Source organism: Aspergillus costaricaensis (genome assembly GCF_003184835.1).
Source record: "Aspergillus costaricaensis CBS 115574 unplaced genomic scaffold BO79scaffold_11, whole genome shotgun sequence".
In the NCBI taxonomy this organism is placed as follows: Eukaryota; Fungi; Ascomycota; class Eurotiomycetes; order Eurotiales; family Aspergillaceae; genus Aspergillus; species Aspergillus costaricensis.
Window position 1 is genome coordinate 155,007 of NW_020291811.1, and position 16,439 is coordinate 171,445.

A 16,439-nucleotide genomic window follows, 5' to 3' on the forward strand; every position below is an offset into this window, starting at 1 on the left:
TTACTGGTGCGATGCATGTTATGCTTGGAATGCGGTAGCAGCTGATCGCATCTTAATTGTATCTTCAGTAGCGACCTGGATAGATCCGGTGTGAATCAGCAAGTTAAATTGCAACCCCTACTTCCATTAGGAATGCTGCAATGTGCCCCACGACGTTGTAGACAGGAATCTCTGATTGCCCAGTAAGCATCTAGACTCATGATCTAGTTTTCCCAAAGACTACCGCAGATTAGAGTCCCTTGCTTTTCGCAGGTCCAGCGAATTGCGTGACCACGTGTCTGTTGAACCATTGTTCGTCCTAAGCAAGGGGAAATCTGTGTGGATGGCATACGCTAAAGACCCGGCACCATCGATTGACCCGCCAGACGAGCTTATTCCAGTAGTCTGATCTTGCCAGATCAGCTGTAGAAGAGTGAAACCAGGCTAGTAACTGAATTTGGGATTGGCTGGCTGCCTACTCCAACATTGAACTTCTTAAGCATTGAGGGAAATGCATCATAGCAAAGGGCCATATAGCGCCGCCTAGCATAATCAGTGCCTAGGAATGCATAATTGCTTCTGTTGCGCCCGAGTAGCACAGGGGAACAACACAGAATCTAGTGCTCACATGGTTCGGGCAAGGGCAAATGTTGGCTAAGAAGGGATGGTGAAGTGATTTGCGGATTACCATGCCTATATTTCAACCAAACAATCGAGACTTTCCACAAAAAACAGTATCATATAGTAAGAGTTACTGATATTTGCTGAGATTCACGGGCTGTTCGGTAAGAAGAATGTGGAAGCGCAGTTAGTTTCCTGTCTAAGTAAGCGAGAGGTAGATTGACTATGTAAATGCTCTGACACCACGTAGGCAAGCTTGCCTGTCTAGGTAGTTCTTTAGTAAGATAACTATCTAGCTAGTTGGTTTCAGAAGCACAAACCTCATGCTTAGTTGCCTGTTGTGCATGAGTCAGCATCACAGCCCCATGCCGAGATAGCGTTGATGACGAAGTATCGTCGAAGAGGCATAAAGGCAGGCTGTGCAATAGTACACTGCTAAGGAAGACGTCAAAAGAAGAAAGATACACTTGTTTCATGTCTAGGTTTGCCACGAATACACGTAAGGAGGCGAGGGAGGATTCTGCATAACTCTGATAAGCTGAGCCACGGCTGTTGTCGAACCTGAGCGGGACCGACACGTTGTTCGATCGCATTTCTGATGTCATTCGCGACATGATCTATAGAAAATCTGGCCACTCTCCACAAAGTATGTTATCTCGAGACTTTCACATCAGATCCCAAACAAGTAGGCACTGGGATGATGTTGGTTGGACAGTCAAGACTCCACTTCATTTGCAGATAACGTAAGGGATGATATAAGTAGGTGCGGCTCGTATTGGTCGTCAAAGGCTCAAAAAGACGTTCACTGAAGCAGAGCCAAGTGTAACCAACAAGGCTTGTCCAATGCTTTGTGGTGACCAAGCAAGCCATGGGGATCGACGCGGCTCCTGGCCCATCTTATGTACATATACGAGAGGGAGTTTATGGTCTGACGGCCTGCAGTGGCTCAGTTGTATCAGAATGCCGCAGGGGATGATTCTACTTGCGGGCCAGAGAGGAATGTGTTTCGCGTGGGAGACAGTGCGATCTGTTTGTTGTGAGGGGAGTCTGATCGGCACCGTGATATCTAACTGGCTTGTCATATTCTGCAGGCTACACTGCTCGCTTAGCTCAGAATACGGCTCATGGCGTTGATCCCGTCTGGGTTACGTCCAGCAAAGTTAGTTTAGAGGGTGGGATGAACGTGAAGAATAGTGAGAGAAAGGGTTAGCCCCAAGAAGGGAGACGGGTGGGTTACCGGGAGAATCCTCCAGTAGCCCTGAACTGCTGGACACGAGGAAAGTATATCGAGATACTGTGATGCTAAACAGAAGTAGAAGGTGGCAAAGTGCTGATCGTTCGATCTGACACGCTCCCCCCACCCAACAGGCTCGGATTTCGTCCCATCGCTGTTGCGGGTAGGGATCATCAAGGCTCCACTTGGTTAGCAGGAGGTGGAAAATAGCCACGGATTCTGGCATTCCTTCGTCGGAGAGTGATAACCTCCGATGCCTCGGGATAGATTCCGCGTAATATAACATCGGCGTTAAATTCCGGAAAACGCCATCGTAGAAGCTTTGAAATGTCCGGAGTGATTCTTAATCTAGCAATTAGTCGAAGTGAATGGAGAAGTGTTATTTACCGTCTCCATAAGAGGGAGGTTCTAGGGATAGCGACCGACCACGCAGTACTATGGTGGTAGGAAAATCGATCGAGATCGCCCGGTCACACGTGGTCGCAACGCCACGAGCAAAACGATAAGATCATGGTCTGGTGGAGGAACCTAGTAGGTAACAGTTTCGCCAACCTCCAACCGGACTGGTAGGGCGACCACTCAGGCCGATCTTGCCTGTGCTTGGTCTGCCCACGCGAAGAACGTTGTAGATGACTACTAAATTAGGGTGGGACTGAACCACACCAGGAATTACTGACTGAGGGAGGGAGAAAGAGGGGAAGAAGGAAGGGGGTGGGGACTTGCAGCCGAGCAATAACCGAATCATATTTGTTGCGAGGGGAGGAAGGTATCTTGAGTTCGAATCTGACCACAACAGCGGGCAAAAAGGTTTAGAGTGTTTCAGCGGGATGCGGGAGCAAGAAGCACCGCGACCAGCACAAGGCCGATGGAAGCAGGATTGCGATGGGGGCCAGAATGGGTGCATATGCCCGGGTGGGCTTAGCATGCACCAGCCATGACCAGCGGGCTTGCTGACGTCCTGTGCGGAGATCCCTCCATCGTCGTTTCGTATTCCTTCTGATTCATCGCAACAGGAATTAGAAGGATCTGGCCTGCCTGGGAGGATTGCGTCGAATGCTGCAGCATGCTAGTACTTACTAACTTACTGTCCACAACCCCTGTCGTTCGTTTCCTTGCGTCTAGCGGATGACCGGATCCAGCTTATTATTATCTCTTGCCGCCGAACAATCAAGAGATACTTCTTCCATCGTCATCGCATTCCTTCAGACGTCGAAGATTCAACATCACCATCTATCTACAAAGAGGAACGAGAAACAACAAAAAAAAATAAAAAAGCGACAAACACAGACAGGCAAAGAAAGAAAGAGAGAGAAATACAGAGTCAGCTCTATCAGCGTGATGGAACAACGCAGTTCCCCGGCCAGATCGCTACCCCCGCGAAAAACCACCACGACTCCCCAACTCAGCTGCGAACTCTGCCGCAAGCGCAAGGTCAAGTGCGACAAGCTCACCCCCTGTACCAACTGTGCTGCCTCGGGAACGGTCTGTGTTCCCATCTATCGCACGCGACTGCCCCGAGGCCGACATGCTACTCGTCCGCGTCGAGTGTCATCGCCTCCGCCCACATCAGCTCCCGGGGACACTGATCGGATGATCCAGCCCACGGTCCCCGTCAATGAGGATCTCCAGGAACGGATACACCGATTAGAAGCTCTCATCCAGGGGATGAGCTCCCACACCCATACTCGAACTCCATCCGCAACTTCGCGGGAACAGGTGCGCTACACCCCTGCTCTTTCAGCCTCGCGGAATGCTGACCTCGGCAATGACCAGTCCGTCCAATTATCCGACACTTCCACATTCCAAACGGCTCCTAATCCTAATACTTCCCCCATCCTGAATAGTTCTATTGTTTCTAAGCGTCTCATGTTGCAACGGCCCGATCAGTTCTGGGCCGACTTGGTGGATGAAGTAGGTCTGCCAACCTGGACCAGGAAGGAAAGAATGCTGACGCGGACACATGCAGATTCACGGACTCCGCGATGTGGTCGAATCATCACTGGCCGGAGGACAAGAAGGCCCGATCCCTTCCTCCGACTCAGCCAAGGCCGAGCCACCCAATGATGACGGAATCCAGGTTCTTGGCCTCGGGGCTAGCAATCCTTCTGCAGCCCTACGGTCCATGAGTCCGCTGCATAATCCGGTGGTCGCTCGTCAGCTCTGTGAAGTGTACCTCCAACAAGTCGACCCCGTGATCAAGATCCTCCATCGCCCATCGCTGAACCGATGGATGGTTCAGGGTGAAACCTATCTGGCATACGCCGATGGTCACCCCTCGGTAGAAGCACTGGGTTCCGCCGTCTGCTACTCGGCTATTAGCAGCATGACGGAAAACCAGTGCTCAGTAATGTTTCATGCCAGCAAGGCAGATTTGTTGGCTGAGTCTCGTGTGGCTTGTGAGACGGCCATTGGCCGTGCGGGTTTGCTCACCAGCCGCGATATTACCGTTCTGCAAGCGTTTATTTTGTATCTGGTATGAATTGGACTTGACCAAAAAGAAGCGACATTAGACTGACTTTCTCTAGGTAGCTAGGAGATCGGAAGATCGCACCCCAGCTGTTTGGACTCTGATCGCTCTGGCTGTACGAATCGGAAAAGGCCTCGGTCTTTATTTAGATCCTGAGACAGAGACCTTTTTTGATCAGCAGATGCGGAGGCGTCTGTGGTTTACCATTTGCCTGATGGATTTGCAGGCCTCATTCGGTCAGGCATCCGAGCCACTTATCAGCGTCGACGAGTCGGCATCCACAGCTCTTCCTCACCACATTAATGACTCGGACTTTGATCCAAACACGGCTGCACCTTGTGACCCCAACCGGGAGGGTCTGACAGACACGACCTTTGCGCTGGTTACCTACCATGCACAGCGTACGGGTCGTCTTCTCAACTTTGCTCAACACGATCGCAAGGTCGACGGGGGCATATCAACTCCCGCATCCTCTACCTCCGGCACTTCAACATCCCGCACCCGCACATGCGACCCCAATTGGCCGCAGCAGCAAGCCCGGCACTTCGAACAAGAAGCACTGCGACTCCTCCATTTCTGCGATCCGGGCACCTCTGCGTACGCGTGGTTCACCTGGCACGGCACGCAGAGTCTAATCGCGACGGTACGACTGGCAGCCGCGCGACCGCTTCAGTGGCACGGACGAGCACCGCCGCCTCGCCGCGAGGGAAACACCGAACTGCTGCGTCTCTGCCTTCCCGTGCTGGAGAAAGCGCAGCTCATGCACACGGATCCTCGCGCCGAGGGCTTCCGCTGGTACGTGACAATTCCCTGGTACGCGCTGGCGATGGCTTTGGCGGAGTGCTATGTGAGCAGCGACACTGCCCTGGTGCGGTACGCCTGGCCACTGCTCGAGTCGTCGTACCTACAGCATGAGGCGACGCTGGGACGGTCTCTCGGCGGCCCGTTCGGGCAACTCATGCGGCGTATGAGAGAGAAACTGGCGGCACCAGCCGCACTCCCACCGAGCAGTCTCCCTAGCACCAACTGGAGCCCAGCCACTCCGCCAACCTTCCCGGGCGTGCCTCGGCCGCAGAGCAGTAATGATGATCGACATGTGTCCGGTTGCTCTTGGCCGGTGCCCACCGGATCCACCCCGCCCGCGGATCTGGGGTTGCCATCCCTCCTTCCGGTATCCACCTGGGAGGCGCTCTCGCCGCCGTCGTTGGACAACCCTTCTCTCTTCGGGGTACCTCCAACGACGACGGCAGTGGCGGACGGGATGGATCCGGGGGCGGATATGATGTGGGAGGAGCTGTTCTCGGGGATTCCGTTCAATGAGATCGCGGGGCCGGATATGTTCTTTTTCGATATGAACTGGGGGAGTTAATAGTGGCTGGTGGCTTTTGCTAGTAACGATGATATGATCGTAATCGAAGCGAGAATCTGAATCTAGAAATACTTGGCGATTCCTTTCGGACAAGACATGAACCTGTTTAGTAGTTCTGGGTGGAGGGGTTAAAACCCGCAAAAGACGATTAAAAGCCGATGCCAGTGCTTAACTACTCGTAGTTCTCCTAGTGTTAATAATGTAGTAAGCATATTGTTCAATTCTGAAACAAAACCATGTACTAGATGATCTTCTAAGCCTAACGCAGCAATAGATCCCCATGTATCTACCACCAATGTCCCGAAACACCCACCTCCCCCTCTATCTCTCCCCTCCCCTACCACATCCCCACCCTCAGCACTAAACCAGTAGCCACTACTCAAACCCCTCTAAGCATCAAAAATCGGCCTCTTAGCCCTAAAAACAAAAACACTCCCAACCACCCAAGTCTGCACCTCCCAAAAATTCTCCCTAAGGGCCTTCTCAAACTCAAACGCATTATCCTCCTCATTATGAAACACCCCATGATTCAAACACCCACGTCGAATAATCGCCGCAAACCAATTATCCTTCCTGACCCCCTTACCCAGCACATTCGCACCATGGACCACCCCGTCCTCCGTCATGTATTTCTTGATGTGCGTGAAGATCTTGCATTTGCTGGCCATGGGGACGGGCAAGCAGTGCAGGAGGTAGTACATTGAGACGGAGTCAAATTTTTGTTTCTCGTTGGTGGAGTAGGATTCTGGGAAGGGCGAGGGTTGCAGGATGTCGGTGACTATGCCGTGGGTTTGGGTGGAGGGGTGTTTGCAGCGCGCGAGGGCGACGTTGAGCGCGTGCGTTTCGTTGTCCACGATTGTGAGGGTCGTGGTGGATGGGATCTGCGCTTGGTTGAGGTAGTAGCCGGTGCCGGCGCCGATGTCTAGGTGGTTTTTGCCCACGTTGGATCGGAATAAGGGGATTAGGTAGGTGCTGATTCGGCAGCCCCAGGCGAGGGTGCTTACGATGCCGAGGACCCAGATGTCGTAGATGAAGAGGCGCCAGGGGGTGTAGATTTGTTCTTGGGGTTGGGGTTTGGATTGAGGTTTGGAGGTGGTGGTTGTGGTGGTGGTGGTTGAGGACATTTTGGATTGATTGATTGAAGTGATGAGTTATGCTTGTTGCTTCGAGTGTTTATGTTGTGATGATGGTGAGGTTGTTCGTGGCGGAGAGACATTTTATAGTTTATCCTCGAAGAGTATACAGTGTCAGATCGGACAGGACTTCGGAAAACGTCAAAGACGCAGTTGCATGCCACATGGACATGAAACAGATGCAGAAACAGGAATAGAGTTAGAATCCGACGTAATACTGAGCGGACAATTAAGAATTTACTCCGACCGGCTTTTGATAATGTCATGATCGGATTCCCATCGTGGGGGCCAAACACATCTAGTCAGACTATACACCGAGCGTATACTGTTCCGTCCGGCAGAGATTAAGAGCAATTGATAAAATAGAGCAAGTCATGAAGAGAAGAGCCATAACAACACATTGCCTATACTCTACTGATCGAAGACAATGACTCCTCCCATCCTCATCATCGGCGCCGGCCTCTCCGGCCTCACCGTCTCCCGCATTCTCACCAACGCCTCCATTCCCAACATCGTCTTCGAAGCCTCCACCCCCGACCGCACCCAAGGCTACGCTATCAGTCTCCGCGAATGGGGCTACACCTCCCTCCTAACAGCCCTGGGCGACCTGCCCCTCCGGAGTCTCACCCGGGGCGTCGCCCCGGACCGCATCCTCGGCGGAACCGGCTGGATCGACCAAGCCCTCCGGGACAACCATACCGGAAACCTGCTAGTCGCTCCAGACCCCGAAGCCAAGCAATGCATCGTGCGGGCGAACCGCAATGCCCTCCGCACCTGGATCGCCGATAGCGGCGACGAGGAAGTGGACATCCGCTACGGCCACCGTCTCCGCAGCGTGCAGGGCTCAATGGGCAACGTGATGGCCACTTTCGAGAATGGCGCGAAGTACCAAGGTTCACTGGTCATCGCAGCTGATGGCGTGCACTCTACCGTGCGCTCTCAGATCCTGCCCCATGTGAGCCCGGATATTGTGCCCGTGGTGGTGTATCATGGAGAATTGGAACTCCCCCGCAAGGAATTCGATAATCTGATCCGTCCGCACTCCGGACCATCGAATATTCTGGCTGGTGTGGGCGATGGGTTCAATACCCCCATTACTGTTTGTAATATCACCCCGACGCATGTCCATCTCGACTGGTCGTATTCGAGACCGAGTATAGCCGATAAGGATGCCGAGGATCCCCTCTATCGGCCACATGTCTCTGCCACGGAGGCTAAGCAGATTCCTCCGGCACTGCTGGAGGAAATTGCGTCTCGGGATCTGGCGAGGCCGTGGTCCCAGCTGCTTAATGCTGAGGCGTTGCCGACTCATCGGGTGTTTAACTGGGTGAGTCGCTGTGTGTCGGTGACAAGGGAGGATGTGAATGCTGCGCAGAAGCAGGGGGTGGTATTTATTGGGGACTCGTGGCATGCGATGCCGATCTTTGGGGGTGAAGGTGGTAATCATGCCCTGGTTGATGCGGTGGAGCTGGCGGAGGCCTTGACGGGTAAGGAAGGGGAGTTGGATGCTGCTGTGACGGGGTACTATGATCGTGCGTGGAGACGCTGTCAGGAGGCTGTGAGACGGTCTAGGCAGAGGTTCTTCCAGTTGCATCGGCCTATGAGGGAGTGGATGGAGATTGCGGAAAAGAAGAAGATGATGGCTGCTATGAAGGAAGTGGAGGCTCGATGATTAGCAGCTGTATCTGGTGTGCTAGGAGTTATGTCTGGATGTCGAGATAGTTCATTTAGTTCCCCACTAAATTTGGAGTTGATTGTATGCAGTGAATTGATAGCTTGTGGGATAACTCATATAGTGTTTGCTATGTTTACTACAATATAAGAATTGTCAATACTATGTTCGGTCGTCAATTATAATAGGAACAACTGTTCTAGTAACAATAATGGGTTTATGAATCTGATTTTCCAAGTCACGAACTGTGCTTGCGACATATTGGTTATGAAATGAGAGTAAGCCACGATTTAATTATCACGGAGCATTGGTCTAGCTATTCAAACTGAAGAACTGTATTCAGCACAACTGGTATGAACAAAAACAGCAACTAAATACAAACAGAGTTTTGGAATGAATCTACAACCTCACCGCAGCTGCAGCTGGCTGCCCAACTGCAAACCACCGTCTCTGACTCGGCTCTCCCTCAAACCCAACCTTCCGATCCTCCGCCAACTTCCACAGAACCTGACTCAAGAACGGCGTCAAAGCCTGCTCAACCTCATCCGGAATCCCTCCATACATAGAGTTAATAAGCTCCGGAAACGTTAGAGCGCCCGCACGACGCCCTCCCCCGGTCGCTGCCATCTTCGCCCGACTTCTCTCCAACGCGGCCAGTACCTGCCGCATCCTCGACTCTTTATGCTGAATATATTCCTTCATCTTAGCGGGAAGATCCTCGATGCGTGTACCATGCGCTGGATACCCGAGCGCGCAATTGAGGTCCGCCATGCGTGACAGGCTGGTCATATACGTGCCTAAATCTTCCACGACGGAGTATCCGTGTCCTAGCACATTGTCCCCCGTGAAGAGGGCATTCTCTTCCTCCAGCAGAAAGCACATGTGGTCAAAGGCGTGGCCGGGAGTAAAAACAGCGCGGATAGTTGCGCCCTCTACTTGGAACCTTTGGCCATCGTGGATGGCTTGTTGGCCGAGATCGGGGGTGTTTTTGTATACTCTAGAGGACAGTTCGGGGTTGTAGCTGATGAGGTTGGGGACTCCGCCGGTATGATCGCCGTGCCAATGAGTGAGCAGGACGTGGGAGATTTCTAGACCGTTGGATTCTAGTTGTTCTGTGAGAGCTTGAATCCAGCTTGCTTCACCCTGTTCGGCGTTAGAAGTATTCATAGCAGGAAGGTAGAGGTGGACTACCTGGCCGGTGTCAATGAGAATTCGGAATTTGCCCGTCCCCACGAGGTACGTGTTGGTCCCTTGCAGCTGCATGCGCCCGGGATTGCCTCCGAGAATGCGCATCACTCTCTCGGTGACTTGCTGGACTTCGGGAAGACGAGGCAGGTTGGCTTCCTGGCCGGACAGGTATTCCTGCCAGAAGGACTGAGCGAAGGGGATACGGAAGGCCATGTTGAGATACCAGCTCGTAGCGACTATTCACTCATCCCGTCAAATCCTGGATATGGTTGAACTGGGCCCATTTTGTTGTTCTATACTATCTTCAAGGCTTCTATTTGGTTCTGGAACGGAGTTTAATCGGACACACGTGGAGGCCATGCCATCCGAGCAAATCTGACATCAGCCCCATTTGTCCGTCCGATCCTGCCACTTTTCTTCAACATCCAATCCCACGAATACTATCATTCCTCTCAGAGTACCTGAAACAAAGTTTAAAATCCGACTTTTATCTGCCGAGGGATTCTGCAGGATTCAGAATCAAAACCCGAGCGATGTCACTACGCCGTCCGACAATGGCCCCATTCTGCATCGCGATGATGATGAGATGAAGATGCTGAATCGACTCAGCTTCATTGTCCGAAACGGACATGGAGAAATTCACGAGATTCGGTCGCAGATTCAGACTCATTTTGCTGAGACGACGAAGGGTATATAGAGAGCATTAAACCTCGCCGTTGCTGGAAATATCATCTCAGTCCAACACAGCACATCACAGCACAGCAAAGCAAAGCAATTACCTCTCTCCCCAAAACCACAAAACCCTCTCACTCAAACGAATCTAATTCAATTCAACCAATAAATCACCATGTCTGCCCCTACGAAGCTGGTCTTCTTCGGAAACGAATTCCCCAATGACGATCTCAAGACCCTCTTCCGCGGTCTGCACCGACACGGCAAGGACCGGCGCTTTCGCCAGCTGGCAACCTTCCTGGAGGAGTCCACTCGCGTGCTCCAGAATGAAGTTGCCCAGCTTCCCGAGCCACTGAAGAAGCTGGTGCCTCATTTCGAAAATCTGATGCCCCTAACCGAGGTCGACTTTCGTCAAGGCCCTCTGGGAGCTGCTATGGAAAGCGCCCTGCTGACCATTCTGGAATTGGGAATGTTTATTGGCCACTACGAGGCCGAGGAGCGTGTCTGGGACCTCTCCGCAGACCGAACCACCTTGGCTGGTCTTAGTATTGGCCTGCTCGCCGCCGCTGGTGTTGCATTGTCCACTCACTTGGCTGAGGTGGTCCAGAACGGTGCTGAATGTGTGCGGGTCTCCTTCCGCCTGGGCGTCTACGTCCACGATATCTCCCGCAAGTTGGAAGCTCCCCAGGCAGACGGCAGCTTGCTCAGCTGGGCCCATGTTGTCACCGGCGAGACAGCATCCGACCTGCAGGAGGAGCTGTCGCGATACAACACGGAGACGGGCACTCCCGAGCTGCTCAAGGTGTTCATCAGTGCTGCCGACAAGACCTCTGTCAGTGTCAGCGGCCCTCCCTCGCGCATCCGTGCCGCCTTCCGGGCCTCTCAGCGCCTGCGCTACTCTAAGTCTCTTGCCCTTCCTGTGTATGATGGTCTCTGCCATGCGGCCCATCTCTATGACGAGGAGACCATCCATCGTGTTCTTCACCCCAGTGGATCCGTCATCCCCACCTCTCGGCCGGTGCAGCTGGCACTACTCTCGTCGCGGTCTGGACAGCCCTTCGAGGCCACCACGGCCGCTGAGCTGTTCCGCGCCATCAGCACAGAGCTGCTGACTGGCACCATCTTTCTGGACAACATCACGGCCGGTATCCTCGACCGTACTGAGCGCTGTGCTGATGCCACACAGTGCCAGATTGAGACCTACCGCACTTCGCTGGTATTCAAGGGTCTGCTGAAAGCCCTGGAGGCATGCTTCCCTGACCGGACCATCAAGACCACCGATCTCATCCCCTGGGTATTCCAGGACTACGGTGCACGCCAGCCCAAGTCATACGCAGACTCGAAACTGGCCATTGTCGGCATGGCCTGCCGCATGCCTGGCGGCGCTAATGATCTCGACCTCTTCTGGGAGCTGCTTGCACAGGGTCGCGATACTCACACGACGGTGCCTGCGGATCGCTTTGACCTTGAAACGCACTACGACCCGACTGGCGAGACCGAGAACGCCACGCGCACTCCCTTTGGCAACTTCATCGACCAGCCCGGACTCTTCGATGCCGGATTCTTCAACATGTCCCCTCGGGAGGCTGAGCAGACCGACCCCATGCACCGTCTCGCCCTTGTCACCGCTTACGAAGCCCTGGAGATGGCAGGTGTTGTCTCTGGCCGCACGCCCTCGTCCAACCCTAAGCGCATTGCCACCTTCTATGGACAGGCCAGTGACGATTGGCGTGAGCTGAACGCGTCTCAGAACATCGGCACCTACGCCGTGCCTGGTGGTGAGCGTGCCTTTGCCAACGGTCGCATCAACTACTTCTTCAAGTTCGGCGGCCCATCTTTCAACCTGGACACAGCTTGCTCTAGCGGTTTGGCTGCCGTTCAGGCTGCATGTTCTGCTCTGTGGGCTGGTGAAGCCGATACTGTCCTGGCCGGCGGACTGAACATCATTACTGACCCCGATAACTACGCTGGTCTGGGCAACGGCCACTTCCTGTCACGCACCGGCCAGTGCAAGGTCTGGGATCAGTCTGCTGACGGCTACTGCCGTGCCGACGGTGTTGGCTCTGTTGTGATCAAGCGTCTCGAAGATGCGGAAGCAGACAATGATAATATTCTGGCTGTTGTGCTATCCGCTGCCACCAACCATTCGGCGGATGCTATCTCCATTACCCACCCCCATGCTGGCGCCCAGAAGGAGAACTATACCCAGGTGCTGCACCAAGCGGCTGTCAACCCGCTGGATGTGAGCTATGTTGAGCTGCACGGCACCGGTACCCAGGCAGGCGACGCTCAGGAGGCTGAATCGGTGTTAGATGTCTTCGCTCCCCGGAATCATCGTCGTCGGGCCGACCAGCCGCTGTACTTGGGCGCGGTAAAAAGTAACATCGGACATGGCGAGGCGGCCGCTGGTATTGCTTCCCTGCTCAAGGTACTGCTTATGTACCAGAAGAACGAGATTCCTGCTCACATCGGTATCCCCACTGTCATCAACCCGGCCATTCCCACGGATCTCGAGCAGCGCCAGGTCCATTTGCCTCGAAGCAAGACTGCCTGGCCCCGGGCTGCAGGCCAAATTCGCCGCGCCATTGTGAACTCATTCGGTGCGCACGGTGGTAACACAACCCTGGTATTGGAAGATGCCCCTGAGAAGCAGGTGACTGTGGCCCGTGAGGAGCGCTCGACGCACCCGGTAGTTATCTCCGCCAAGTCGAAGAAGTCCTTGGCTGCCAACTTGGAGACTCTCCTTGCCTACCTCGACGAGAAGCCGGAAACCGATCTTGGTGACCTATCATACACGACCTGTGCGCGGCGCATGCACCACAGCTGGCGCGTGGCCACTGCTGTCAGCGATATTCCCGCCCTGCAAAAGTTCCTGCGCAACGCCGTGAACAACGACGCCGTGTCTCAAATCCGGCCTATTCCCACCGAAGCTTCCCCTGTGGTGTTCACTTTCACCGGCCAGGGTGCATACTACGCTGGACTGGCACAGGGTCTTTTCCAGGCTCTGCCTTCCTTCCGCGCTGAAGTGCGCCAGCTTGACCACCTGTCCCAGCGACTGGGATTTCCCTCTATTGCGCCGGTCATCCTCGGTGAGGTGGAAGAGGGAACTGCTACGGCCCTGGTCACGCAGCTCAGCATTGTGATCGTGGAGATTGCCCTGGCTCGGCTCTGGCTGCTCCTCCTGGGAATTCCTGCTCCTCACGCCGTGATCGGCCACAGTCTGGGCGAATATGCCGCCCTGGCTGTCGCCGGCGTGCTCTCCACGGCGGATGCTCTCTACCTGGTTGGCCACCGAGCCCAGCTCATCGAGGAACATTGCACCCCCGGCAGCCACGCCATGCTCTCGGTGCGCGCTACCATCACTGACATTGAGCATCTGGTTGGAACCGGCCCTGATGCACCCACTTACGAGCTGTCCTGCCAGAACACACACCAGGACACCGTCATTGGCGGATCGATCCCAGACCTTAATGCCATCTGCGAGAAGCTCGAGCCTGAAGGCATCAAGTGTGTCAACGTCGATGTTCCCTTTGCCTTCCACACCGCGCAGATGGACGCCGTCCGGGAACGCCTCGCCAAGGCCGTCGCCGCCGTGCCCTTCAAGACCCCCAGCGTCCCCGTCCTCTCTCCCCTGTTGGGCAGCGTCGTTTTCGACGGCAAGTCCATCAACCCAGAGTACATCGTGCGGGCCACCCGCGAGCCCGTCCAGTTCGCGACTGCCATCGACGCCGCCCAGGAGCTCGGCATCGTCAACAACCAGACTCTCTGGGTCGACATCGGCCCGCACCCCATCTGCGCCAGCTTCGTGCGCAGCCTGGTGCCTGGCGCACGTATCGTCTCCTCCTGCCGCCGAAACGAGGACAACTTTGCCACCATGGCGAAGAGTCTCTGCACGCTGCACTTGGCTGGCCGCACTCCCTCTTGGGCCGAGTACTTCCGTCCCGACGAGCAGGCCTACTCTCTGCTCCGCTTGCCCAAGTACCGCTGGAACGAGGTCAACTACTGGATCCAGTACCTGGGAACCTGGACCCTGGACAAGGCGCATATCAAGAACGGCAGCAGCCAAAAGCGCGCTATCACCGATGTTCCGTCGGTCTCTTCTCTGCGCACCTCCCTGATCCACCAAGTCACCGAGGAATCTGTCGACAAGACCACTGCCACTTTCAAGGCCATCTCCGACATTCAGCACCCCGACTTCCTCGAAGCCGTGCACGGCCACACCATGAACAATTGCGGCGTCGCCACCTCCTCCATCTGGACAGACATGGCTATGACCGTCGGCGAGCACCTATACCGTCGCTTGGTTCCGGGCACTGACAACGTCCTCATGGACCTATGTGACTTCGAAGTCCAACACGCCCAAGTTGCCAACACCAACTCGAACACCCCGCAACCACTGGCCCTTGAAGCCCATCTCGACCTTCCCACCCGCCATATGTCCCTCGCCTGGTACGACGTCGATGCCACCACCAACCAGCGTGCCGCAGCCCCCTTCGCCACCGGCAGCATCAAGTACCCTGCTGACCCAACCGGCGCTGCCTGGTCCACAGAATGGTCTCGCATCACCCACCTCATCCAGGGCCGCATCGACGCCCTGCAGCACATGGCCGCGGAGAACAAAGCCAGCACACTTTCCAAGCCGCTCGCTTACGCCCTCTTCAAGAACGTTGTCGACTACGCCCCCCGCTACCGTGGAATGGACCGCGTCGTCATCCACGACCACGAGGCCTTCTCCGACATCACCCTTACCACCGACCGCCACGGCACCTGGCACACCCCTCCCCACTGGATCGACAGCGTCTCGCACCTGGCAGGCCTGGTAATGAACGGAAGTGACGCCTCCAACACTAGGGATTTCTTCTACGTCACCCCTGGCTGCGGTAGCTGCCGCATGACGGAGCCTTTGATCCCCGGAGGCAAGTACCGTAACTATGTCCGCATGTTCCCCATGCCGGACGAGGCCCACATGTATGCGGGTGACTTGTACATCCTCCGCGAGGAGAAGATCATCAGTGTCGTGGAACAGCTCAAGTTCCGTAGAGTGCCCCGCTTGTTGATGGATCGATTCTTCTCGCCGAACAAGAACGCCGCTGCACATGCTGCTCCTGCTCCTGCTCCTGCCGCTGCTCCGGTGGTGAAGAAGCAACCCCCCACTCCTACACCCACGGAGACTGTTACTTCCCAGCCGGCCAAGACAGAGCAGAAGCAAGTCCAGCTCCAGCTTCCTAATCTCACATCCGCTGCACCCTCGACAGCTAGCAGCTCATCCTCTCCCTCATCCAGCGGCGTCGCAACCCCCACAACTGAACAGGAGGCCCCCGTTGCCGATGCATCAGCAGTGACCGGTGTGGCCGGTAAGTGTCTGGAATTGATAGCCAACGAGACAGGCCTGGGTGTGACAGAGCTTACTGCGGACGCGACATTCGTGCAGCTGGGTGTGGATTCACTCATGTCGCTGGTGCTGTCGGAGAAGTTGAGGAGTGAGATGGGATTGGAGATTAAGAGTTCGTTGTTCTTGGAATGTCCTACTGTGGGGGACTTGACGGGATGGTTGGAGCAATACTGCTGATGTTTGGCCTTTTGTTGGTTTTGGCTGTTTGCTTCTTGTATTGTTGGACATTGTAACTAGAGGAGTAGAGAGTAATTGCATTGCTGTGACCTATCAATTCCGAGCACTTGATTAGAATATCAGAGTAAATGCAGGAACTAATTTCGAAAGGTTTCCGGCGGATAGGTATGAAGGGGGCTACGGGAAGGGGTTACTAGAGCATAAGAAGAATGATGTTAGACACCTTAAATTACGAGGACTCAGAATCTTTCAGTTGGAGTCCATACCCATGATTAGTAAACTAATATATCTTTGTTATATTGGGACTTGGCATTATTAATATGGTGGTAAAACCAGGGTCAACAGAAAGGGTATGTATGTCTCTCAAGTACTACTATAGTGGATGTATTTCCATGACGGTTCATGGAATATTCGGCGTTCGGGGCCATATTCTTTGCTTCAAACGGTGAAGCGCCTGCATAGCTAGCATCTTACCTAGGTCGGCTCGATTAAGTATAGAAATATGAAATGCAATGAAAAGAAAAGAATGGAATAT

General features: G+C 54.5%; 5 protein-coding genes across 5 annotated transcripts; 3 read left to right on the forward strand and 2 right to left on the reverse strand.

Moving 5' to 3' along the window:
• Window positions 1-3,172: 3,172 nt before the first annotated feature.
• Window positions 3,173-5,670, forward strand: BO79DRAFT_253523 (C6 transcription factor; the record flags this gene model as incomplete). Its single annotated transcript, XM_025685997.1, has 3 exons — window positions 3,173-3,745; window positions 3,801-4,307; window positions 4,360-5,670. 3 exons carry the CDS (start codon window positions 3,173-3,175, stop codon window positions 5,668-5,670), a joined length of 2,391 nt encoding a protein of 796 aa, XP_025540948.1.
• Window positions 5,671-6,059: 389 nt separating this feature from the next.
• BO79DRAFT_144435 (S-adenosyl-L-methionine dependent methyltransferase) lies at window positions 6,060-6,794 on the reverse strand (the record flags this gene model as incomplete). Its single annotated transcript, XM_025678382.1, has 1 exon — window positions 6,060-6,794. One exon carries the CDS (start codon window positions 6,792-6,794, stop codon window positions 6,060-6,062), a length of 735 nt encoding a protein of 244 aa, XP_025540949.1.
• A 436-nt stretch (window positions 6,795-7,230) lies between these two features.
• On the forward strand, window positions 7,231-8,475 carry BO79DRAFT_144735 (FAD-dependent oxidoreductase; the record flags this gene model as incomplete). Its single annotated transcript, XM_025678396.1, has 1 exon — window positions 7,231-8,475. One exon carries the CDS (start codon window positions 7,231-7,233, stop codon window positions 8,473-8,475), a length of 1,245 nt encoding a protein of 414 aa, XP_025540950.1.
• Window positions 8,476-8,874: 399 nt separating this feature from the next.
• On the reverse strand, window positions 8,875-9,876 carry BO79DRAFT_253526 (metallo-beta-lactamase domain protein; the record flags this gene model as incomplete). The annotated part of the gene is made up of 1 exon (XM_025685998.1): window positions 8,875-9,876. One exon carries the CDS (start codon window positions 9,874-9,876, stop codon window positions 8,875-8,877), a length of 1,002 nt encoding a protein of 333 aa, XP_025540951.1.
• Window positions 9,877-10,510: 634 nt separating this feature from the next.
• Window positions 10,511-15,904, forward strand: BO79DRAFT_262634 (type I polyketide synthase; the record flags this gene model as incomplete). The annotated part of the gene is made up of 1 exon (XM_025686606.1): window positions 10,511-15,904. One exon carries the CDS (start codon window positions 10,511-10,513, stop codon window positions 15,902-15,904), a length of 5,394 nt encoding a protein of 1,797 aa, XP_025540952.1.
• Window positions 15,905-16,439: the final 535 nt, after the last annotated feature.